Source organism: Coffea arabica, chromosome 8e (genome assembly GCF_036785885.1).
Source record: "Coffea arabica cultivar ET-39 chromosome 8e, Coffea Arabica ET-39 HiFi, whole genome shotgun sequence".
NCBI lineage: Eukaryota > Viridiplantae > Streptophyta > Magnoliopsida > Gentianales > Rubiaceae > Coffea > Coffea arabica.
The window spans coordinates 30,406,638-30,432,703 of NC_092324.1; the positions used below are offsets into that span (position 1 = coordinate 30,406,638).

General features: G+C 34.9%; 2 protein-coding genes across 2 annotated transcripts; both read right to left on the minus strand.

Annotated features, from left to right (window-relative positions):
• Nucleotides 1-16,216: 16,216 nt before the first annotated feature.
• LOC140012718 (uncharacterized) lies at nt 16,217-16,999 on the minus strand. The gene has a single exon (XM_072061006.1). The coding sequence runs from the start codon at nt 16,997-16,999 to the stop codon at nt 16,217-16,219; it is 783 nt and encodes a 260-aa protein (XP_071917107.1).
• A 1,615-nt stretch (nt 17,000-18,614) lies between these two features.
• Nucleotides 18,615-25,404, minus strand: LOC140012719 (uncharacterized). The gene is made up of 4 exons (XM_072061007.1): nt 24,172-25,404; nt 19,316-20,350; nt 19,167-19,220; nt 18,615-19,001 (listed from the first exon to the last, which is right to left on the minus strand). The coding sequence occupies exons 1-4, from the start codon at nt 25,402-25,404 to the stop codon at nt 18,615-18,617; spliced, it is 2,709 nt and encodes a 902-aa protein (XP_071917108.1).
• Between the last annotated feature and the right edge of the window lie 662 nt (nt 25,405-26,066).

Here is a 26,066-nt window from a genome sequence, read left to right on the forward strand (position 1 = left end):
TATTATCCTTATACTCAATAAATGAACTGTGCACTTGCGAAAATAGGATAATAAGGTTTTAAAATTTATAGTATAGCAAAATACCTTATCAGTTGAGTTGGACTAATTCAGTACAAACTAACAGATTTGCATCTTCCCTGTGCATGGGTTAACATGACCCAAGTTAGTTTTACTGCTCTTATATCTTACAAGAAGTACAATATATTTTTTACTTTTACAAATCAAGAAGATAAGTTTTTATCTGTTACAAAAATCAGCAACAACATCTCTTTTTCTTAGACAAATTTTATCTCTTATCTCTCCAGCACCTGATAAGATTTTATCTCTTATCTCTTAAGAAAATCATTGCATAAAATCAGCACTCCAAAGTTCACAATTACAAAATCAGTGCACGTCTTATTTTGTTACAAAATTCTCTAACGTAACTCTTTTCTGACACCTATAAATACCAGGTGCTCCTTATTTGAAAAGCACAATCACACTCACTCTCACAGCTCCAGTTGAATTTTCCTGATAGCTTGCCCTCTTCTCCTCCTTCTTTCCACTCTTATTTCTCCTCTCTGCTAGTACAATATTTGCTGATTCTATTCTTTCTTGTTTACAGTAAGAAGTCTAGTTTAATCTTAGAAAAATATTTTAACTTCCTGAAATAGTTTCTTAGGACAGTGCTATTAAGTACGACTCAAATTTCCTCAAATTACGTCTGTGATTTTGTTAGCATTGTTCGGACTCTTTTGAACAATATAAGAAACTATGGCCTTTGACAATGGTAACACCTCACAACCTACAACCGCATCAGTTGCAGTCGCACTATCACTGGCTAAACCTTTTTCAGACGTCTCCAAAATTGAAGTTTTTACCAATAAAAACTTCAAAAGGTGGCACGAACGTGTGCACTCTCTACTTAACATTCATGGAGTGGGCTATGCACTGATAGAATCTCAACCACCGGCAACCGTGGATATCAAGACGTAAGAATCATGGCAATATGTCAATAAGGTATGTCGGCATACTATCTTACAAACACTTTCAAATGAATTATTTGATGTGTACTGCAGCTATAAGGAAGTTAAGACAATTTGGAAAGTTTTGGTAACAAAGTTTACCGCCAAAGATACAACCAAATAAAAATTTGTCGTGGGAAAATACAATCAATGGCAAATAATAGACGACAAAGAAATGAAAGTACAACTTATGGAATACCAAATGCTACTCGAGAATTTGAAAAACAAAGACATCAAGCTGAGAAATTTGCTACAAGAATGCTAATTAAAAAGTTGCTCGAGTCATGGGCTGACTATAAAAATAACTTGAAACATAATAACTTGAATATTTAGCTTTAGATAAGTATTGTGAACATGAATGTATAATACATGAAATAACACCTCCTTATGTACTAGAATCTAATGAAGTAGTTGAAAGGAAAAATATGATACTAAAAGAAATAATGAATTCTATTTTATTTAGTTCCATGCTTCTGATAATTTGTGAGAAAAAGCTATATTATCTGCATGTCACCTACAAAATAGGATTCATATAAAAAGACTGACAAAACACGTTATGAGTTATGGAAAAAGTATAAACTAAATTTAAAATATTTAAAAGTATGGGGATGCCTTGCTAAAGTGTTATTACCTGAACCTAAGAAAAGAAAATTAGGTTCTAAAACTTCTAATTGTATGTTTATTGGATATGCTGAACATAGTGTTGCATATAGGTTTCTTGTTTTAAGAAGTGATGTGCTTGATTGTAATACAATCATTGAGACAAAGAATGCTGAGTTCTTTGAACATATTTTTTCACTATCCAATAAAATTTCTCATGCACCTGTTGAAATAAATAGAGAAATAACCTCTAATGAGGAATTGAGAAGGAGTAAAAGGTCGAGAAAAGAATTTTTCTATGAAAAGTTGAAAACTTTTCTTGTTGATAATGATCCTTTAACTTATTCTGATGCTATTTCTTTTCCTGATTGCAAGTTTCGGTAAGAAGCAATTAAATCTGAAATCAATTCTATTATGAAAAATAAAACCCAGGCTTTGTAGATTTATTCTCTGATACAAAACCTATTGATTGCAAATAGATTTTTAAAAGAAAATATAATTCTGATGGATCTATAAAAAAATACAAAGCTCGTTTAGTAGCAAAACGATTTTCTCAAAAACGAAATATTGACTATTTTGACACTTTTGCACCAGTAATAAGAATTTCTTCTATCTGTATTTTAGTTGCTATGGATTCTATCCATAAACTTATTGTTCATCAAATGGATGTCAAAACAATTTTTTTTTAAATGGTGATTTAGAAGAAGAAATTTATATGTTTCAACATGAGGGATGTGTTGTATCTAGACAAGAATATGTAAATTAATTAAATCTTTTTATGGTCTAAAACAAACTCCTAAACAGTGGCATGAGAAATTTGATCGAGTAATGATAAAAAACATATTCTTGTCTATAGAAGTAGATAAACATGTATATACTAAAGTTGTAAATGATAAATATGTAATAATTAGCCTATCTGTGGATGATATACTTATATTTGGTATAAATATATATTGTTAATAGTATTAAATATTTTCTATCTTCTAATTTTGATATAAAAGATTTGGGTGAAACTAAAATGATATTGGGTGTTAAAATTATAAAGAGAGATGATGGTATAATATTGTCATAACAATATTATACAAAGAGACTTCTTAGGAAATTTAAAAACTATGATGTGACACCTATAAGTATTTGTGACGCCCCCACTTAGAGTGGTTTGACTCGATACTTTTGAAGATGTAAATAGAACTCTTTTGGCGTTAGATCTATTGTGAATTGTACGCTTGTGGGTTTATCTAGTTTTATTGTTTTGAAATTTTGAGTCCTGGCGCGAGCTAGGCAGGCGTCCCGCCGATACCCTAGGGTTCGCTCTTGGGAGAAGCGGGGGCGTCACAGTATTCCTTATGATGGTAACACTTAATTAAAAAATAATAATAGTGACCCAATTACTCAATCGAAATATGCTCAGATTATTGGGAGTTTAATACATTTATGAATTTTACAAGGTCTGATATAGCTTATGTTGTATGTAGATTGAGTAGCTATACTCACAATCTCAATCGTGAGTATTGGTTTGTATTAGTCAGACTAATGAAATATTTGAGAGATACCATGAATTATGGTATCTTGTATTGTGGATTTTCCATTGTATTAAAAAGGTACAGTGATGTTAATTGGATTTCTAATTCAAATAAGACAAAATTCACTAGTGGTTATATGTTCACCCTTGATGGTGGTGCAGTAGTATGGAAGTCAGCCAGGCAGACAATTATTGCTAGGTCAACTAGGAATCAAAATTTATAACTCTGGAGTTGACTGGTTCTGATGCTGATTGGTTTAGAAATTTCTTGACTAATATTCCTCCAACTAAGGATTAGTTGCCTCCTATGTCCATACACTGTGATTGTCAAGCGGCAATTGTTATTGCAAAAAATAAATCTTATAATTGTAAAAGTCGACACATGAGATTGAAACATGATATCGTAAAATAGCTACTTAGAGATGGAATTATTTCCATTGATTTTGTGAAGTCAGAGTTAAACTTGGCCAATCCTCTGACTAAATCTGTAGGAAGGAAATTAATTCTTCAAATTACAAGGAAAATGGGACTGACGTCAATAAGTTGTCAATAGAGACAGTAACCCAACTTATTTGATTGGTGATCCTATGAATAGGTTCATGGGTAAAAAAAAAAAAAGAAATTGGTTCATGGCTAATAACAAATCAATATTGACTATATAGCACTTCAAATATAAGTCCCTCCAAAGATAAGTTCTTTGATTGCTAGTAATTGTGAGATTGAATTTAAAACTCTTAATGAATTCATATCCCTTTAGGGAGGTGTATTAAAGCAATATACACTTGATGAATTCACCTATATGAGAATAGAGTGAGGCCACTCCTATAAGATTCTTTGGCCAAATCTTTAGAGCCCTCATGAATAATCAAGTAGGCACACGATCTAAAAGCTCAAAATCCCGTTGAGCAACAAATTGTGGGTTGCAATATGATTAATTAAATCCCTATCATACATCAAAAGTTATTGGTTCATAAAAATTGATATTTTACCAATAATTCTGTATGTCATGTTTTGTCAATCTAAGTTTGGTTCATAGTTTAAAATACACCAAATTAATTACATTTCACCCAAATAAATCCAACATATTGTTTTCTTATTCTCTTTTGTCTAAAATCTTTTGAAATAGGAAATACAACATCTATAGGACAACTTCCATCTTGAAAGTTCTGTAGCATTTTTATATGATATCCTCAATGAAAAAAATCACAATTGAAGAGGCTGATCCTAAAAGGCCCAATGAATTCCTAATTGAAATTCACTGAAAACTGTCTTTACATTGGATGGTTTGGAAGATCATCTCATGGCTATTGAGAACAAATTAAATCAAATGCTTCTATTTCTCAATCTTTCTGACTTGCTTTGCTCCTACGGAACCAAGGTCGAAGAGATTGAAAAAGATTGTAGTAAATAAAGGAGTATTTCAAAAGATTTTATCTTACATTGAAAAACTAAAGAGACTTCTCATCATTTTATAATGCTTAGTTTCTTATTAAATTTGTGTTAGATTGGTAACTAGTGCATGCTTGTGCACATGAGAGGGAAGGTAAATTGGGCCAATTCACTACAAACTGACGGATTTGCACTCCCCATGTGCATGGGTTAAACATGGCCTAAGTTAGTTTTACTGCTCTTATATCTTGCAAAAAGTAAAATTTATTTTTTTACTTTTACAATTCAAGAAGATAAGTTTTTATTTGTTACACAAAATCAGCAACAACATTTCTTTTTGTTAAACAGATTTTATCTCTTATCTCTTCACCACAAGATAAGATTTTATCTCTTATCTCTTAATAGAATCATTGCATAAAGTTAGCACTCCAATGTTCACAATCACAAAATCAGTGCAAATTTTATTTTGTTACAAAATTCTCCAACGTAACTCTTTTTTGACACCTATAAATACCAAGTGCTCCTTATTTGGAAAGCACGCTCACACTCACAGCTCTAGTTGAATTTTCCTGGAAGTTTGCCCTCTTCTCCTCCTTCTCTCCACTCTTATTTCTCCTCTTTGCTGGTACAATATTTGCTGGTTCTATTCCTTCTTGTTTACAAAAAGAAGGTTTGTTTAATTCTGAGGAAACATTTCAATTTCCTAAAATAGTTTCTTAGGACAGTACTATTAAGCACGACTCAGGCTTCCTCAAATTACATCTGCGATTTTATTAGCATTGTTTGGACTATTTTTCAATAGAATCAACCCAAGAAAATCATTGATGCAAAAGAGAGTCACTATCAATTTAATATCACAAGAAGCAAGCAACACACAACATCCCTAACAATCAGATCAACATACCACATAGTCCAGAGATTGGACTCAAGTACAACTAGAGTACCACAGCAACAGCAGTAACTAAAAACCAAAAACTTAAATATTATAAAAGTGAATGCATTGTACAAACTAAGAAAATTAATTACTTTCAATTTGAGATCAAAAAAATTTGGCGACCTACAATGCCGTCTTTTTTTTTCCCAAATCAATGTTTTATTACCTCAAAAATAAAATACATAGAGCGCATGAAGGCCAAAAGTCTTACAACACCACAATGTCGGAGGAAGGAAAAGACTCACTACGTTCTATACAAGCCCTAATGTGTAGAAATGCCCTGAGATCCATTCCAAAAGCAGCACGAACACTTCGCGGGAGATCCCTCAAAGAACCAAAAAGCACATCCCTTCCCAATCTCAAAGAAGCTAAAGCATCAGCTACTAAATTCGCTTCCCTAAATACATGAGAAAGATCAACCTGTAACTCGCCAATTATCTGCCTTAAATGTCTCAGTGTATTAAACAAGGACCACTTTACAGACCCATCTCCATGACGCAGATGAATCAAGGTTGAAGAATCAATTTCTGCATGAAAAAAGCGATAGCCCCTGTCTGCACACAGTTGAAGACCGGCCAACAAAGATAACGCCTCTGCAGTTAACACATTCACTTCCCCAAACTCTTTATAATATGCAAAAATCAGCCTCCCTTCATGATCACGTAACACACCACCGCTTGAAGCTAGACCATCCACAATACTAGCGCCCAAATTCAGAAAACATTGAGCGAGAAGGAACAGAAGCAACAAACCTAGCCAAAGCACAATCACTATCATTTACAAATGTCGACTTGATAAAGATCCTAGCAGCACCCATTTTATCCAAGAAACGTGCCTAATTTCTCCCCTTCCAGAGGCACCAAAGAATCAAAAGAGGAATAATGAAGCGTATGTGACAACTATTGACTTTCGGACCTGAAAAAGTCCATGCCGAAAGCATTCCAGGAATACTAGTTACATGGAACTCCAGGATCCCAAACATCCAAGCAAAGTGTCTCCACACTTCCCATGCAACAGGGCCAACTACAAATAGATGATCAACATCCTCCACCGTCCCCTTGTAACAAGGGCAGCGAGATGCCACATGCAACCCCTATGTTGTAGGATAGAGTCCAGAGAGATCCATCATCTAAGAAAGCGCCAAACAAAAAAAAAACACTTTGAGAGGCACTAACGAATTCCACAAATAATCCTACCTACAATGCCGTCTTAACAAATCTATTGTACTCATGTAAAAAAGAGAAATACCATGCTATAAAATTCATTGAAAGAGCATCATATTTTAGTATTTACTCATCATAAATAGCACAACTTCAAATTGCTTCACTGTCAAACTTTGACCATCAAAAGCAAGCAACTTGAAATATGTAACATTCCATACTAATTATGTCAAAGTGCAGAATCATCAGCAATAGTGGCTACCAAAGCAAGCCACAAACTAAGATTGGCTTCATAAGTGGAATAGCACATTACCAAAACCAAAAAATCAATAGAAACAAAAGAGCAGCGAGATCATGCGTGTTTCATATACTCTGATTTCAATTATTCTACATTTTCTGAAACTATCAAAGCTATCAATTGCCTAATGCAGATTCCAAATCTACTATTTGAAACAACTAACCAACCATAAGAATGCTAATCCACCAAGTCAAGTCGCATTATAGATCCTGGAATATCTCATCAATATTTACAATCCTAAATCACTTTATGTGTCATAGCCTAATTCTTACAAAATCCTAGAAACCAAATCAGAGTTCTTATGTAAAAGAGAATTTTGTGTAACTAAACTATTAGCCATCTCTCAACATACCAAGGGTTCATTTGGGGTTGCGATAGTTTATTGAAAAATATTTTCTAATAGAGTTTTTAATAAAAATACTTATTAACTGTTTAAGCGCTTTTAAATATATTGTTTGGAGACATAATTCAACAAATAGTTATTGTATTGGATAATATATTATTTGAAAATTTTAAAAGTGTTTATCTCTTTATTTGGTTATTTGGTTCATAATAGAGAATAAATGATTAAATTTGATTTTTTATTTTTTAAATCATAAAAATTACTTTTAAAGCACCAAATTTAAACTTTTGCTAAAAGTACTTTTAACACCAAAAGTTGTACCCCTAATTTTGTGAGATGATATTTATCAAATACTTTAAAAATACTTTTAACACTTAAAAGTGCTTTTTTATCAAAAGTACTGGAACCCCAAATGGGACCTAAATAATCATAAACCTGTCAAAGTGGAACAAACTTCAACTTTCTCTATGTTGAAAGCATACTTTTTGTGGGAAAGAAATATTTTTTGTTGACAAATTCAAACAAAGCAAGTAATCTAAGCCTGGTTGAAACTTAGCTTTGCTACAAAATTTCTCTTCTTTCTTCTTTTCCTTCTCTCGGAAGAAGTTATTCCAGAAAATGGTGCGATTGTTGTAAAACTAATAAACTACTATAGTATGAATAGAGATATTAGAGAAAGAAATAGAGAAAGAGAGAATGATATTCTTATATTCCAACCAATACAAAAGTCTTCCACAAAGGATGTCAATGTACCTCTATATATAGGTACTACAAGAGTAAAGGTACATTAATCCTATTAAACACCCACTACTACAAGAATATGAAGAAACCTATGAAACGGTTTCTCTATTACATGAATAGATTTATGGATTGTAACTTCTATACATAATGTAGCCATAAAACATGAATTAATCCTCTTGGGAATACAAAGAGACATCCACACTTTTAGTTGTTTCATAACACTCCCCCTTGGATGTCCATTACACAAAGAATATGCCTCGTTAAAACCTTACTAGAGAAAAACCCATCGGGACAAAAATCCTAGTGAAGGAAAAAGAGTACACTATTCTTGTGTATTAATTTCTCCCTCTGATGCAAACATCATTTGAAATCTTTTAATCGTCGCATTCCAATACTCTTCACCAATTTCTCAAATGTTGCAGTTGGCAATGCCTTGGTAAATAAATCCATCAAATTATTATCTGATCGGAATTGTTGCACATCAATTTCAACATTCTTTTGCAAATCATGAGTAAAAAAGAATTTTGGTGAAATATGCTTTGTCCTATCTCTTTTAATATATCCTCCTTTCAATTGGGCTATACAAGCTGCATTATCTTCATATAATATAGTTGGAGGTTTTTCTTTTTCGGAGGATAACCCACAACTCTTTCGAATATAGTGGGTCATTGATTTTAACCAAACACATTCTCGACTGGCTTCATGAATTGCTATTATTTTAGCATGATTCGATGAAGTGGCGGCTAATGATTGTTTTGTAAATCGCCAAGAAATGGCTGTACCTCCATATGTAAATAGATAGTCAGTCTGAGATCTTGCTTTATGCGGGTCAGATAAATACCCAGCATCAGCATAACCAACCAATTCAGATTTGGATTTATTTGAATAAAATAAACCAAAATCAATTGTTCCTTGGGGATAGCGAAAAATATGTTTAATACCATTCCAATGTCGTCTTGTGGGTGAGGAACTAAATCTTGCTAATAAATTCACTGCAAATGATATATCAGGTCTTGTACAATTAGCAAGATACATTAGTGCACCAATTGCACTGAGATATGGTACTTCAGGACCAAGTATCTCTTCATTTTCCTCTCGTGGTCTAAAAGGATCCTTATTAGGATCTAATGATCTGACGATCATTGGGGTACTTAATGTATGTGTTTTATCCATATAAAATCGCTTTAATACCTTCCGGGTATAAGCAATTTGGTGAACAAAAATTCCACCTTTCAAATGCTCAATTTGTAAACCAAGGCAGAATTTTGTCTTTTCAAAATCTTTGATCTCAAATTCTTTCTTCAAATATTCAACACTATTTTGAATCTCTTCAGGAGTTCCAATCAAATTTAGATCATCAACATATACAGCAATTATCACAAAATTTGATCCATTTTTCTTGATAAAAACACATGGACATATTGTGAGGACTCGAAAATTTCCTTATTTTATTTTATTTTATTTTACTGGCTTAATTAATTAATTAATTCGACTATTTAAAATTTATTTATATGGAAAAATGCCTCTCTTATGTTTTTAAAGCGTTTTGTTAGAAAATTTCTTTTCGAAAACTCATTTAGTTCGGAACAACGAGTACACGTTTTTCGAGACTATATTTGAATTGAGAGTGTATTAATTTTAGAAAAGTAAGAATGATCAATAGTAAATTAAGAAAAAGTCATGAGGACTCGCAAAAATTATTTATTTTTAAACTCTTGTTACGAGTTTATTAAAATATTTAATTGCTTGTTTGCCCCGAATATTATTTTCTAGTCTCTTGAGATCTAATTACATTGATCTATGACTTACTTATATTTTTAGAGTGGCTCCTTTCAAAAATTAATTTCTCGAAACCCGTTAAGTGAAAATAGTGAATACGCAATTGGAGTAAATAATTGATTCGAGGATACAATAAGTTTGAAAAATTGGAGACTTGTACATTAGTCTCAAATTAGGTATTTTTATGTTTAAGTGCTCAAGTATTAGTTAGTAATACAATCGTTATAAGAATTTCTTGAAAATTAAGCGTTATCGCGCAAAATTGGAAGTACGCGTTTTTACGCGCGCGATCAATTAAGGGACTTAAGGCCTTTATTTTTTGACCATTAAGAGTGAATAATAATAGTATGAATATAAGTGCATTAGAGGTTTAGTGCACAAGTGAAACAAACCTGAGAGGAATTGAGCACACAACGCGCGCGTACGCGCACTATTGAAGAGTTGACTTTTACACCAATTCTAGCCACACAAATGAAGCTTCCTTAGGAAGCCAAATTGGATCAAAACACACTCTCTTCCTCACAAAGTGGCCGGCCATCAGCTGTAAAAATAACCCAAAGAGTTCTTCATTTTTCATCTCTAAATCTTGCACAAATCTTCTCCAATTCCTTCCAAATTTCACACACACTTAGCTTAATATTTGGAGATCATCTTAAGCTACAAAAAGGGGGAGCTTTCCACGGTTTTCTTGAGCTAAGAGAGGGCCAAAATTCTGCCCTTGTTCACCAACACAAGTAAGTGACGATCAACCCTCAAATTCTTGGCCTATGGAAGTTGATTTACACTTATGAGCTTAGATATTCATGTGGGTGGCTTGTTATTGTTGGAAATTTTTGAATGTGGGCTCTATGAACTCCCACTCTTGGATTGATGGCTGATGTGATGCTTGATGATGAATCTAATGTTGGTTTAGTGCTCAAATTGGTAGATTAATGGTGCATAGCTAGTATAAACTTCAAGGAGTGCATGGATGTAAAGATTCCAATTCTGCCCCTGTTATGATCGTGCCTATTTTTGCGGAATTTTGAGGTTTTAATGGCTTGTACATGATGTTTATATATTGTATAGATGGTGTATAAAGTTTCATCAAAAAATATTGAGGTTTGGTTGGTCAAATGGATTAATCTCGCAAAGCTAGCAAACCTGGAAAATTTCGCCGTAATGCTCAGACAGATTTCTTGTTTCATCCATAACTCTGTGCTCCGACGTCAAAATCAAGTGCCGTCAGTGGCATTTGGAACTAGACATTCTTAGCTTTCCAACGGTATAAAATTCACCCATTAATTCCACTCGAGTATCCCGTACCAACCATTTAAAGATGACTGTCCTGTTTCTCCGTTTTCCTGGAACGAAGTTCAGAAGCTGCAACTTGAGGCTCGATTTTGAGCTAGTTGTGTGTTGAATTTCAAAATAATTTCTTCTGTGAAATTATATTTTTATGAATTTATTTGCCAACTCCACCAACCATGCTCAATTCCGAGTTGAATTGAGTGATTTGTGATCAAAATACGAAACCTGCCCTGTTCTTGAAAACTCTAAATTTTGGGCAGAATTGATGCTAGACTTGGTGTGGACTTGCCAATTGAGTTCTTGGAGTTAAAACACTTACGAAATGTACCATGAATGTTCTCTAGGCTTTTCCTATACAAATGAACCATGTTTGAAGGATTTTCCTTGGCCAAATGTTTGGAAATGGAAAACAAGAAGCTCAAGGCAGTTTTGCCTTAGGATTTTTCGAAACTTTGGTTGTTTGGTTGACTACCTTCCCGAAGGTATTTTTCCATGAAATTTGATAACGGGATACCCTTTATATAGGAGTATTATATTTCCAAATTTGGTACAAATCCGAGTCCATTTCGCTGCTCGACTAAATTATCAAAGTTCATGACTCGAGTTTGGAAAACCCTTGTTTCACAAGGGAATTTTGGTAACTTTGAATTGCCATATCTTAGTGCTCAAAACTCCGTTTCTTGTTCCGCTTATTTTGTTGTAAACTTGGATTGCAACTCTAATAGAGTTCCAAATTTCAAAGGCTAGTTCCAATCAAGTGAATTTTGCCGAATTTTCAAATTTGGCCAAAAACCAACCTAAACCTGTCTTCAATGCCCCAGAACAGCAACTTTGAGCTAATTTTTGGATACCTTCCATTTGGAATCATGGAAAAATGTCTTCTAAGAACTTTTAGTACTTTCTAAGAGATTTCGAACGGGTACCAAGTTTTTCAATTTTGGACTTGTAAAGAGTGAGATACGATTTTTCAAAAATCTCGTATCAAAACTGAAATTTCCGAATCTTAAGGAAATGGAGTTTTTCGAATCCTCCTTATTCCTTCGATATTACTTGAACGTTTTATACTTGATTTCAAAAATGAAAACTCGATTTCTCTTGTACTTTAAAACCCCCTTTTGAGCCTTAATTCGCGAGTAATTTAGGCTCATTTTACCGAGATCTTCTAAGATTGTACAAGCGTGCAATCTTCCTTGATAATTGGGGTTTATAAGTAATTGTTCACTATTAATTGCTCAGGCTTGTACGAAAACCTTCAAGAGGATTCCACGGTGGACGCCTGAACGTCAAGTGATATTTCTTCTTTGTTTATTTGGTGAGTGTCAAGTGCATGAATTTGTTACTAAGTCGTTAACTGTTTCTTATCCGTTATATGAATTTGAATCTTGTGAGACGAGTGTGTACTTTACCACACTCGTCCTCTTTCAAATGAAATTATATTTGAATTTTACTATGTGAATTCATATCCGACTTGTACGTAGTAATGTGGATGTGATTCGTATATGTGATTCCTATTTGGAATCGTCGATTTGAGCATTGCTCATCGACTTATATTCGTATTCGTATTCGTATTCGTATTCGTATTCGGGGGACACCCAAACTCGTTGGCTAATTTTGCGAATATATGCTATGGCTGCATAAGTCGATTGGAGCGATGTCTCATCGACCTCTGGACGATAGTAAGTACCACACCGATCCGGGTGGGAGGTACCTCTCGAGTCATCCTGGACCTATTAACTGAACGATAGCAAGTACCACACCGATTTGGTGGGAGGTACCTCTCGAGTCGTCTCAGTGCCCTAGACCTTTGAACGATAGTAAGTACCACACAGATCCGGGTGAGAGGTACCTCTCGAATCGTCTCAGAATTCTAAAGCATTCTAAGTCAATTGGAGCGATGTCTCATCGACCTCTGGACGATAGCAAGTACCACACCGATCTGGGTGGGAGGTACCTCTCGAATCGTCCCAAAACTATAAACTGAATGATAGTAAGTACCACACCGATTTGGGTGGGAGGTACCTCTCGAGTCGTCTCAGAAACATACATGGAATACGTGAAAAGCTACGAACTCAATTACCTACCCGAGGAACGGGGTGTCGTCCCGAAAGGGTATTAAAAATTGAACTTGAGCAAAATAAGAAATCATTAGCTCCGGAGAGCTTCTGCATCCTACTCAAGGGTGTTTATTAAAAATTGTGAAATTCCTTGAATGTTATAGTTTCACTAGTGTGTAAGTGCTATTATTGTTGAAATAATTGTCTTGCATGTTTTCTTGGCCTCACGAGCATCCACTTACCCCGTTAGACTTACTTTCTTTAACAGGAGCTGAAATAGAAGGAATGATGGAGAGGTCGACTTGATGGCCTTTTATTAGAATTTTGAATGTATTTATTTAGTCAACTTTTGGAAGCTGTATATTTTGGGATTGTAAGATGTTTTGGTAACTTATGATGTAAGATTTAATCGATTATTAAGGAATTGACCTTCCTTTATATTTTTGACTTTTAGTACTGATTGGTTATTCTTAAGTTTCAATTGAATTTGTACCGAGTCCTGACGAGAGTTAGGCAGGTGTCCCGCAGACACCCTAGGGTTCGCCCTTGGGAGAAGTGGGGGCGTCACACATATTGGATCATTGGTATAACCTTCTTTGGTCAGACATTCATTGAGGCGGTTATACCACATACGTCCAGATTGTTTGAGCCCATACAGAGACCTTTGTAATTTAATAGAATAAATATTTTTAGGATTTGATTTGCATGCTTCAGGTATATTGAATCCTTCGGAGATTCTCATATAAATATTATTTTCAAGATTTCCATATAAATATGCAGTAACGACATCCATTAGACGCATATCTAATTTTTCATGTACTGCAAAACTCACAAGATATCTAAATGTGATAGCATCCACTACAGGTGAATACGTTTCATTATAATCAAATCCAGGCCTCTGTGAAAATCCTTGGGCTACAAGTCTTGCTTTATACCTCACAATTTCATTTTTCTCATTTCTTTTTCTCACAAATACCCATTTATATCCTACTGGCTTTACACCTTCAGATGTTTGGACTACAAGTCCAAAAACTTTTCTTTTGGTCAGTGAGTCCAATTCAGATTGGATCGCATCTTTCCATTTTGGCCAATCATTTCTACCTCGACATTCATCAACCGATCTAGACTCATGATCCTCATCCTCTGTCATAATATCAAGTGCTACATTATATGCGAAAATACAATCAATAATTATTTCTTTTCGGTTCTAACTTTTTCTTAAAGTGACAAAATTTATTGAATTTTCTATAATTTCATTCTCTTCAAGAATTGGCTCTTTAGGAGCGACCTCTTCAGGAGATTGAATTTTGTCACTAATTGTTGATTCATCTACTCCTCTTGTCTTTCGAGAATTTTTATCTTTGGAACCAAGAGATCTCCCACGCTTCAAGCGTGCTTTAGACTCATTAGCACTTGTAATTTGTCCTTCAGGGACATCAATTTTAATCGGAGTATTTTCAGCAGGAATATGTGATTTAGTAACTCTTCTAGAGTCATTAAATGCATCCGGTAATTGATTTGTAATTTTTTGCAAATGTATAATCCTTTGAACTTCTAGTTCACATTCTTTAGTACGAGAATCAAGGAAATTCAACGATTTTTTCCAAGTAATTTCCTTTTTAGGTTGATTTTTATCTCCCCCTAATGTCGAAAAATGTGATTCATCAAAATGGCAATCTGCAAATCTCGCAGTAAATAAATCACCTGTTAATGGTTCCATATACTTAATGATTGAAGGTGATTCATATCCGACATATATCCCCAATCTTCTTTGGGGACCCAATTTACTACGTTGGGGCGGTGCAATTGGGACATATACCGCACAACCAAATATTCGTAAATGAGAAATATTGGGCTCATAACCAAAAGTTAATTGTAGGGGAGAATAAGTATGATAACTTGTCGGCCTAATTCTCACAAGTGTTGCTGCATGTAAAATGGCATGTCCCCAAGCAGATGAAGGAAGTTTAGACCTCATTAACAATGGTCTAGCAATTAATTGTAGCCGTTTAATAAGTGATTCGACTAGACCATTTTGTGTGTGAACATAAGCTACAGGATGTTCAACTGTTATTCCAATGGACATACAATAATCGTCAAAAGCATGTGACGAATATTCACCAGCATTATCTAGATGAATTTTCTTTATTGGATAATTTGGAAATTGTGCTCGCAATTTAATTATTTGAACAAGCAATCTCGCAAACGCCAAGTTACGAGTAGATAATAAACATACATGTGACCATCTAGTTGATGTATCAATTAGCACTATAAAATATCGAAATGGTCCACATGGTGGATCTACAGGCCCACATATATCACCATGAATTCGTTCTAGAAATGCAGGGGATTCAGTCCCAACTTTAACTTGTGATGGTCTAATAATTAATTTCCCTTGAGAACAAGCAACACAAGAGAATTCATTGGCTTCTAATACTTTTTGATTTTTAATGAGTGGCCATGTGAATTCTCAATTATTCGTCTCATTATAGATCCGGGATGTCCGAGACGATCATGCCAAACCATAAAATCATTAGGAAGAGTAGACTTCTGGTCTACTAGGTGATGAATTTCAATTGCACTAATTTGTGCATAATATAACCCAGAAGAAAAAGAAGGTAATTTTTCTACTACGCATTTTTTTCCAGAAATGATACTTGTAATTAATAAAAATTCACTATTTGTCTCAGTCATTGTCTCGATATGATATCCATTTTCGCGGATATCTTTAAAACTCAATAAGTTTCTTCGAAACTTGGGAGAGAATAGTGCATTATTTACAATAATTTTAGTCCCTTCAGGAAGAAATATAGTGGCTCTTCCGGAGCCTTCAATCAATTTTGTACTACCACTAATGGTATTAACGTTTGTCTCTCCCATTTTCAAATAAGAAAAATATTTTTTATTTTTCAATATGGTGTGCGTAGTAGCACTATCAATGAGACAAATATCATCATCACTATTATTTAATCCCAAATATTTGACATCCATTTCTTCTTCAGGAAGAAAATTTCAAACAAAAATAAATATTAATAAAGATGCAAAAATAAATATTCAATGGAAAGGAAATTACATGAAAGATATAAAGCATCATAAAAATATCTAAATAATCATCGAGTATTTGTTGACATCTTTAGGATGCTCAAAAAAATCAGCAACATCGAGGTGTGTCATATCAGCATCATCACCATCATCATAATCATTCTTTTGATCAATGAAATTTGTCTCAACACCTTTGTCTTTCTTTTTCAATGATGCTTGATAGAGGTCAACAAGATGCTCAACCGTACGACAGGTACGGGAACAATGACCTTCCATACCACATCGGTAGCATTTTTCTTCATAAACTTTCTTTTCTCCATTTTTCTGATCGTAGTTATTTTTCCTCTTTTGGGAAACATTTTGTTGTTTGTCACGGTTAAAATTTTCACGGGGCACAAATTTACTACGATCACGTCCACGGCCTCCTCCACGACCACCTCTATGGCCACGTCCACGACCTCGATCAGAATTTTGAAATTGAGTCGCATTCGATTCAGGGAATGGACTTGCACCAGTTGGTCGGGACTCATGATTTCTCAACAATAATTCATTGTTTTGTTCAGCCAAGAGAAGACATGCAATAAGTTCAGAATATTTTTTAAATCCCTTCTCTCGATATTGCTGCTGCAGGAGCATGTTAGAGACATGAAAAGTAGAAAATGTTTTCTCTAACATATCTTCATCAGTGACTTTTTCGCCACATAATGATAATTGAGAAGTGATTCTGAATATGGCTGAATTATATTCGTTGACAGATTTCAAATCTTGCAGTCGTAAGTGAAGCCAATCATATCGGGTTTTTGGAAGAACGACCAACTTCAGGTGGTCGAATCTTTCTTTCATATCTCGCCAAAGAATAAGAGGATTTTTAACAGTAAGATACTCTATTTTTAATCTTCATCTAAATGATGACGAAGGAAAATCATAGCTTTGGCACGGTCTTGGTTTTTGGATTCATTTTTTTCCACAACAGTATTACCAAGACCCATTGCCTCAAGATGAATTTCAACATCTAATACCCATGATAAATAATTTTTTTCAGAAATATCAAGAGGTACGAACTCTTATTTTGTAAGATTAGCCATAAGAAATTGAAATAAGTTTTGAATTAGAAATTTACCTCAGAATTTTCTTGAAGAAATATGGGCAGAATTTCGACAAAATCTTGTGCTTCACCTTTGTTCAAGGTAGAGCCTCCGTTTTCATCTTTTGCTCAAAAAGTAGAGGTTTCATGCTGATAACGTGTTGTAAAACTAATAAACTACTATAGAATGAATAGAGATATTAGAGAAAGAAGTAGAGAATGAGAGAATGATATTCTTATATTCCAACCAATACAAAAGTCTTCCACAAAGGGTGTCAATGTACCTCTATATATAGGTACTACAAGAGTAAATGTACATTAATCCTATTAAACACCCACTACTACAAGAATATGAAGAAACCTATGAAACGTTTTCTCCACTACATGAATAGATTTATGGATTGTAACTTCTATATATAATGTAGCCATAAAACATGAATTAATCCTCTTGGGAATTCAAAAAGACATCCACACTTTTAGTTGTTTCATAACAGCGATTGAATTCTTGACCCCATTTGGCAAATAAGTTTTTTTGGTGTTTGTTTAAAAATTTACTGTAATTTACTGTAGAAGTTATAGAAAAAAATTTTAAGATTTAAAACTTTTTTTCTTTTCTTTTTCTTTCTTTCTTTTTCTTTTTCTTTCCTCCCTTCTTCTTCTCCCTTACCTCACTACTCGCTGATCACCGGTGCTAGACTCGCGATTTGGTCACACAACTAGGGGAGAGGGACCGGGGAGGGTGGCGGGGAAGGGAGGAGAGATGGGGAGGGGAGGAGAAAGAAGGAGAGGGAGAGGAAGAAGAGAAAAAAAAAAAAAAAACCTCTGCCTCTTCCGGTACGGAGGTGGTGATAGGTTGAGGTGGGGAAGGAAGAAGGAAAATTTTTTTATGTGTTTTTTAGAATTTTGAAGTGTGTATTTTAAAAATTTTGAGAAGTTTTTTGAGATTATTGTAACTAAAGTTATTAAAAAAATTTATAAGAGAAAAATTAGGTAAAAATTCATTTTGCTAAACAGGGCCAAGTTTTGATGGACTCAAATTAATAACAAATTATAAACCCCAGAAAAATATTCAAGAACAACGAAAGAGAGGCAAAGAGAAAATTTTCTCAACTATTCACGAGGCGCGGCTGCGTGGCTTTCTTTTACACATCCTAATAGATGCTTCTGACACCCCTTTTACAATTGACGCAGAGGTTACATCTAATACACTCCGTGTACCTTACGCACTTGCACAATTACTAGTGCTATACCTTAATGGAAGTAATCCTGTGTGACTTCGTCTATAAAACTAACAATGCTACTAACATTATTAACTAATAAACTAATGCCATATGGCCAGCAAATAAGTCTAACCAATAAATTTGGTTTAATGTTCTACATAGCCTCCATTAAACCAAGCTCCTCTAATTTGGACATACCCAACATCTTCTTCAACTTGACAAAAGGCTCCGTCTTCAATGCCTTGGTGAAAATGTCGGCCACCTGCTCTTCAGTTCTGCAATAATTAACTTCAATCTCCCTCTTTCGAACCAACTCACATATGAAGTGATATTTGATGTCAATATGCTTGCTACGCCCATGAAGCACTATATTTTTAGACAATTCAATTGCTGACTTACTATCACAATAAATCTTTGTAGGATCAACCTGCTTGTGTTGTAGAACACCAAGTATGCGATGTAACCACAAAGCCTGAGTAGCACTGTTAGGAGCTGTAATATATTCCGCCTCCGCTGTAAACAATGCAATCACCTGGTGTTTCTTCGAACTCCAAAAAACCACGCCAGAACCAATAAAAAATGCATAACCTGAAGTACTCTTCCTTTCTACTTATCACCTGCCCAATCACTATCTGTATAGCCACACAATTCAACTGGATCATTTTTTGAATAAAAAATGCCATCACTACGAGTACCTCCAATATACCTCAAAATCCTCTTGGCTGCCTGTAAGTGTGGCTAACGTGGATTTTCCATGAACCTGCTAATAAGACCAACAGCAAAATTGCTATCTGGTTTTGTAGACGTCAAATATCTCAAACTCCCTACCAAACTTTTAAAGTATGTGGGATTTACATATCCACCACCGCCTTCCATGGTTAACCTCAATTTTTCTTCAACTGGTGTCAAAATTGGTTTTGTTGCATCCATCTTGAATTTCTTTAGAATGTCACCTGCATATTTCTTTTGAGATATAAAAATCCCATTGTCAGACTGAAAAACTTCAATTCCCAAAAAATATAACATGAGTCCCATATCTGTCATATCAAACTGCTTAATCATAGCCTCTCTGAACTCTGCAACCATCTCTGAATTATTTCCTGTAAAAATTAAATCATCTACGTACAAGCACACAATAAGAATATCACCATGAGCAGAAGATTTAATATATAAAGTGTGCTCATATGGACACCTTTGAAAACCATGAGTCAGAAAATAGGAATCAACTCTTGTATACCACGCTCTCGGGGCTTGTTTCAATCCATATAAGGCTCTCTTCAATCTATACACCTTATTTTCCTGACCTCTTCTAACAAATCCTGCTGGCTGCTCCACATACACTTCTTCATTAAGAACTCCATTTAGGAAGGTTGACTTGACATCCATTTGATAAATTCTCCAGTTATTTTGAGCAGCTAGAGAAATTATCATACGGACTGTGTCAAGTCTGGTAACTAGTGCAAACACTTCAAAATAGTCAATCCCGAGTTTCTGCTTGTATCTCTTCACCACTAGTCTCGCCTTATATCTATCAACTTCTCCACTGGGTTTAAATTTTATCTTGTACACCCACTTCACTCCAATGGCTTTTTTACCAATTGGAAGAGATGTAAGTTCCCAGGTGTCATTCTTCTCTATTGCATCAATTTCTTCCTCTATTGCTTTCACCCAACAAATATCACTGGCTGCATCCTCATACACAACTGGGTCACAATCTGCAAACAAAGCAAAATTAACAATAACTTCGTCAGAAGGAATATCATCTTGTGTAATAACATAATCTTGAAGACGAGCTGGCATCTGTCGTTGACATTGGGGACATCTAGTTAATCCAGTTTGTGGACCCTGAGCAACTGATGATGGCTGACTATCATAATTATTCTCCTCTTGCTGATAATTTAGAGTCACCTATGCTATCTTAAGATCTCCAGTAGACCAATCCCAAACACCTCTTTTGTCAAAAGTCACATCTCTACTCACTATCACCCTTTTTGTCACAGGATTATACAACTTGTAAGCTCGAGATACTTTACTATAACCAATAAATACACACTTCTTGTGAGGACTCGCACTTTTATTCTTAATTTCACCTATTTTAAAAATTATTTGCATTGACATGTCATTTAATTTTATCACTTTAGTATGAACTTTACTTAAATCATATTTTATCGCTTACGTGTCAAAATTTTTCAAAAAGTCGCACCTGAGTGATTAATTGGGGATTTGAAGAATTAATCTCGGACTAGTAAGGGTGAGTATTAGTGGTGTAAGAAAAACCATCTTGGGAGATTAGTATATATGAGTAAGAAACAAGAGGGAACTAGTGAGTACAGGACGCTATTTTGCCACTATTCCTAGTTGCCTTTCTAAACAACAAAAAGGCCAACTTTCACTTCATTTCCAATCACCAACCAAACCTTCATCTTCTCTCATTTTCTCTCTCTTTGGCTGGCCCTTGAAGCTTCAAAAGAGGGGAAGAAAAACTCCTTCTTCAACTACAAATCTTCCTCCAAAATTCCCCCCAAAAATCTTCACACCTTTGGAAGTTGTTCAAACTTGAAGAAAGGCCTTGTCTTGTGGTGGTTCTTGGTAGATTTGGTGGTGCAAAGCTTGGACTTAACTAGGGTTGAAGAAACTTGGAAGAGGTAACTAGCTCCACTCTACTTGATCTTTAATTTCATGCAAGATTTGGTAGTAGATGTCGGTTGCTATGAAAGGGTATTTGGAACCCTAAAAATTTAGGCTAGATGACTTGAGGATCTTTCATATTTTGTTATGGAATCTATGGTAGATTTTAATGCTAAAGGACTTGATATATGTTGGTTTGTGTTTATTGTGGAAATCTCATGCATTGGATGAATTTTGAATGTGATTGGTTGAAGGACAAGATTCCAGAAATTTTCTCTATGCGATGGCCGACCTGACTAGCTAGTTTTCAGCCTTGATTTTCGAATTTTTTGGGTGAAATCTAACTCAATAACCTTTGTTAGATATTAAGCTATGGATGTGTGAGTAGGTTGAGTAAAAATTTGGACTTAAGAAGCCAAGAGAGAGAGATACACACTGCCCTATTTTCTAAAAAATTCTCGCAGGTGTGACTAACCCGTCTTAGAAAAATATTGATATCTTGGTATAAAAAAATTTAAATTAAGTTCTGCTTGTGCGTTTGAAACTAGATTCAGAGTACTTTCTATCGTTCAAATTTCAGAAATTTTCTCAACTCCTATGAATATTTATGATTTTTCAAAGTTGACTGCAATTCAAAACCTGATGTGCTCTTAAACTTGGTGGAGCTGTAACTTGAGGCCAAAATTTGATCTACTTGTGGATTGAATCTTACAAAAATGTCTTCAAGACAATTGTATTCCTTTGAATCTGGTTTCCAACGGTATAAGGTTTTCAATTTTTGGACTTACAAAACTCAAGATTTGATTTTTCAAGTAGTGCCTCGCAGAGCTACATTTCTGGTTTAAAACAAAATGTTCTTTTAAGAACTTCCAACTTTCCTTTGAGATGGTTAGGCCGTTTTAAGTTTGATTTCATGTATGGATACAAGGTCTCTTGTGACTTTAAATCTTCATTTTGAATCTTGATTTTCAAAGGATTTAAACCTCTCTTGATTTATTGTCTTAGTTGATTAGGCAAATGAATTTTTCTCCTTGTGTGCTAAGTAACTTAGGGTGTACGTGAGTCATGGTTTAAGGGGGGGATTGGCCTAAGGTGGTTTGCATTTAGTGATGGTTGGTTGATATTGTTTCAGGTGTTCAAGAGAATTTCGAAAGGAATTTCAGCGTGGAACAGTAAACGGCTTGCTTGCTCGTTTGCTTTTGATTTTGGTGAGTGTCAAGTGCATGTCTTATTGCACGTACACTACTTAGATTACTTCTTGATGATACTTGTTGATTGTGCTAATTAAACTTGTTGAGGCGAGTGTATACTTTATCTCACTCATCCTCTCTTGTTTGATTTGATAATTTACTTGCTCGTACTTGACAAATATACTTGTGCTTGTGCTTGACTTGGCGTCGATTTGAGAGCAATCTCATCGACTTATACTTGATCTTGAGGGCCTCAAAACCCAATGGCTAGCCATTCAACTCAAGCTAGCAAGGGTTTGGTTGAGGAGTTTGGTGAACTTTGTGCTTGTGTACTTGACTTGTTTGGATATACTCGAGTAATACCATATCTTGTTTGACATGCGGGCCCGGCAGGGGGTGTAACGGTGGACAGAAATTGGTGAAAAATGGGGTTCTACAGACTTGTTATTTGTTTGGTTGACGGAGTGTCAATATTTGGAAATCGTGGTTCAAAACGTATCGGTGTAGCATGAATTGTGGATTTAGCTCCTGAGAGCTCCTATATCCTTTAGTGATTATGCTTTTATTTTCTCTAGTGAATTTTACGTAAAATATTATGGCTGCCCTTCTTGATTTATATATTCTTAATGCTAATTGTACTTGTTTGCTTGCCTGTTTTTCTTGGTTTCACTGAGCGTTAGTTCACCCCATTAAGTTTGATTTCCTTAACAGGATCTTGAAGTGGAGAGATTTGTTTGAAGACGCTGGCTTTGATTATATTTTGAACTAGTTATGGATGTAAATGATTTAACTGACCTTTTGGTAGATGTATTTTGGGGATGCTTGATGTAATTTTTGAAATATTATGGTGTAGAATTGAAGGACTTTTGAAAGAAGCGACTTCTTCTTTATATTAGTATCTTCTTAGTTGAGTAGTTCTAAATTATAAATTTGGCTTGTAGTGAGCCCTAGCGAGAGTTAGGCAGGCGGCCCGCCGAAACCCTAGGGTTCGCTCTAAGGAGAAGTGGGATCGTCACACTTCTCCCCCTCATCATCAAGTTTTTTTCTTAATTGATCAGGAATGTGGGAATAGGCAATACATCCAAAAACTCTGAGATGATCAAAAAATGGTTTTCTACCACTCCAAACTTCTTTAGGAGTTTTTCGGGGAACACTTCTGGTAGGACACCTGTTTAACAGATAAATTGCACAAGAAATTGCCTCTGCCCAAAAAGGTTTTTGGCATATTTTTCACCTCAATATACACCTCACCATATCCATAACTGTCATATTCTTCCTCTCTGCCACTCCATTTTGTTGGGGAGTGTACCTGGTAATCAACTAATGTTGTATCCCATTTTTCTCAAAAAAATCATCACACACCAAATATTCCTGATCCCTATCTGTTCTCAAAATTTTAATCTAATGCCCACTCTGCCTCTCAACAAAAGTTTTAAAAATTTTAAAAGTGTCAAGGTATCAGATTTTTGTTTCAAAAAATATACCTAGGCTTTTCTACTAAAATCATCAATAAAGATAATAAAATACCTACAACCACCATTAGAAGGAACCTCCACAATGCATAAATTTGAATGAATAATTTCTAATGATCTTCTGGCCCTCCATGATTTACTAGTATGAAAAGTATCCCTATGTTGTTTTCCCAAAACGCATATATCACAGACTCTACCAGGATTTCTAATATTAGGCAATCCACCAACCATTCTTTTATTTGTCAAAAATTTCAAACTGTCAAAATTCAAATGACCAAATCGCATATGCCACAACCAATTACTGTCATCTATCACTGTACTCAAACAAGAAAATTGGCACTACTCAAATTTAGTGGAAATAAGCGATTTGAAATCATTGGTACACTGGCAATCATTCCACTAGTTTTATCAAAAATAGTACAATACCATTCCTGATACAAATATCATATTTTTTCTCAGACAACTGGCTCATACTCAACAAATTTTGATGCAACCCAGGAACATAGAAAACATCAGAAATAAAATTAGTAGATCCATTTTTCAGGCTAATAGGAATTTTTTTCTTACCAATCACTGGTAAAACAGTGTTATTTTCAAATTTAACTTCACCACGAATAGTTTCATCAAGTTCAACAAATAATTCCTTCTTGCCAGACATATGGTTACTACAATCCGTATCCAAATACCATTTATTTTTATCAACCACATCAACAGCAATACAGGCTAATAATAAAGTATCAGATTTTTTATTATTATCCTGTACCTGATTGTCAACAACATTAGCCTGAAAATTTCTGTCTACATTTTCTCCAAATCTACATTCAAATTGTCTATGACCTAATTTTTCACAATTATAACATTGAACTCTCTGTCTAAAATTATTCTGATTAAAATTATTTCCTCTGCCAAAATTACAACCTCTGCCTCTACCAGGACCACCTCTAAAATTGAAATTATTACCTCTATTGCGTCCAGAATTTGATGTACTTTCTCGACCTCTATTATTATTGCCATGACCACCTCTGTTATTGTAACCACTTCCGCTCCTCTGACTGAATTCGCCATGCTCCCTGACATCATTATTGCCCCTCAAATTCAACTGCACCTGCAACGCCTTCTCTACTGTATCCTTCTCCGGGGTATCCTCCAATTTTTCATTAATTCTTTGTTCAGGCAGAATTAATGATCCATGCAAATCTTCAATATTCAAATCCTCCAAATCTTTCGTTTCCTGAATTACAGCTACCACATGATCAAATTTCATGGGTAGGGTATTGAGAACTTTCTCAACAAATGATCTGTCAGGAAGATTATACTGATTGAGTTTTATCTCGTTTTTAATAACTGAGAAACGAAAAAAATATGACTCAATAGATTCGGACTTCTCCATTGTCACAAGTTCAAATTTCCTCTTCAACATCATTAAATTATTTTGTTGGACCCTGTCAATCCCTTTGTATGTTTTCTCCAATATATCCCAAGCCTCCTTTGCCATATCAGCCGTAGCAATTTTTTCAAAAACTGACGTATCACTTGCCTGATGAATTTGTGATAAAGCCAAGCTGTCTTTTGCCTTATCATCCTCCCTAGCATCTTGGACAAGTGCAGATTCAATATATTGATGTAATTTACATGCCTTGAGATGGGTTACCATTTGTTTCTACCAAAAATTAAACTTTGCTTTTGTTTTGATTTTTTGGACAGAACAAATAATATTGGGGTTAGGGTTTGCCATACTTCAATCTACCGTAGCTCTGGTACCACTATGATGGACCCAAATTAATAACAAATTATAAACCCACAGAAAAATATTCAAAAACAACGAAAGAGAGGCAAAGAGAAATTTTTCTCAACTATTCACGCGGCACGACTGCGTGGCTTTTCTTTTACACACCCTAACAAATGCTTCTAAGGATGGCAATGCGCGGCCACCCGCCCGCAGGGGGCTAATGGGCACGGCCACCCGTCCCGCGGGGTGCTAATGGGGCGGGGGCAGAGGGAAAAAATTTCCCCCCGCTTTAAAAAATAATTATATAATTACATACTTCAATCTATCGTAGCTCTGGTACCACTCTGATGGACCCAAATTAATAACAAATTATAAACCCACTGAAAAATATTCAAGAACAACGAAAGAGAGGAAAAGAGAAATTTTTCTCAACAATTCACGCGGCGCGACTGCGTGGCTTTTCTTTTACACACTCTAACAAATGCTTCTAATGGGGTGGGGGCAGGGGGAAAAAATTTTCCCCCGCTTTAAAAAATAAATATATAAAAAATATATATGTATATAATTATATATATAATATATAATTC

What these genes read in the sequence shown, in the direction of transcription:
- LOC140012718 (XM_072061006.1), bottom strand. Translation starts at nt 16,999, where the DNA reads ATGAAAGAAAGATTCGACCACCTGAAGTTGGTCGTTCTTCCAAAAACC.
- LOC140012719 (XM_072061007.1), bottom strand. Translation starts at nt 25,404, where the DNA reads ATGGTAACCCATCTCAAGGCATGTAAATTACATCAATATATTGAATCT. An exon ending in TTTGTATCAGGAATGGTATT is followed by an intron (nt 20,351 to 24,171) that starts GTACTATTTTTG and finishes CTAAATTATCAG; the next exon opens with CAAGAGGAGAATAATTATGA. An exon ending in GCAGCCAAGAGGATTTTGAG is followed by an intron (nt 19,002 to 19,166) that starts GTATATTGGAGG and finishes TGGAGTTCGAAG; the next exon opens with AAACACCAGGTGATTGCATT.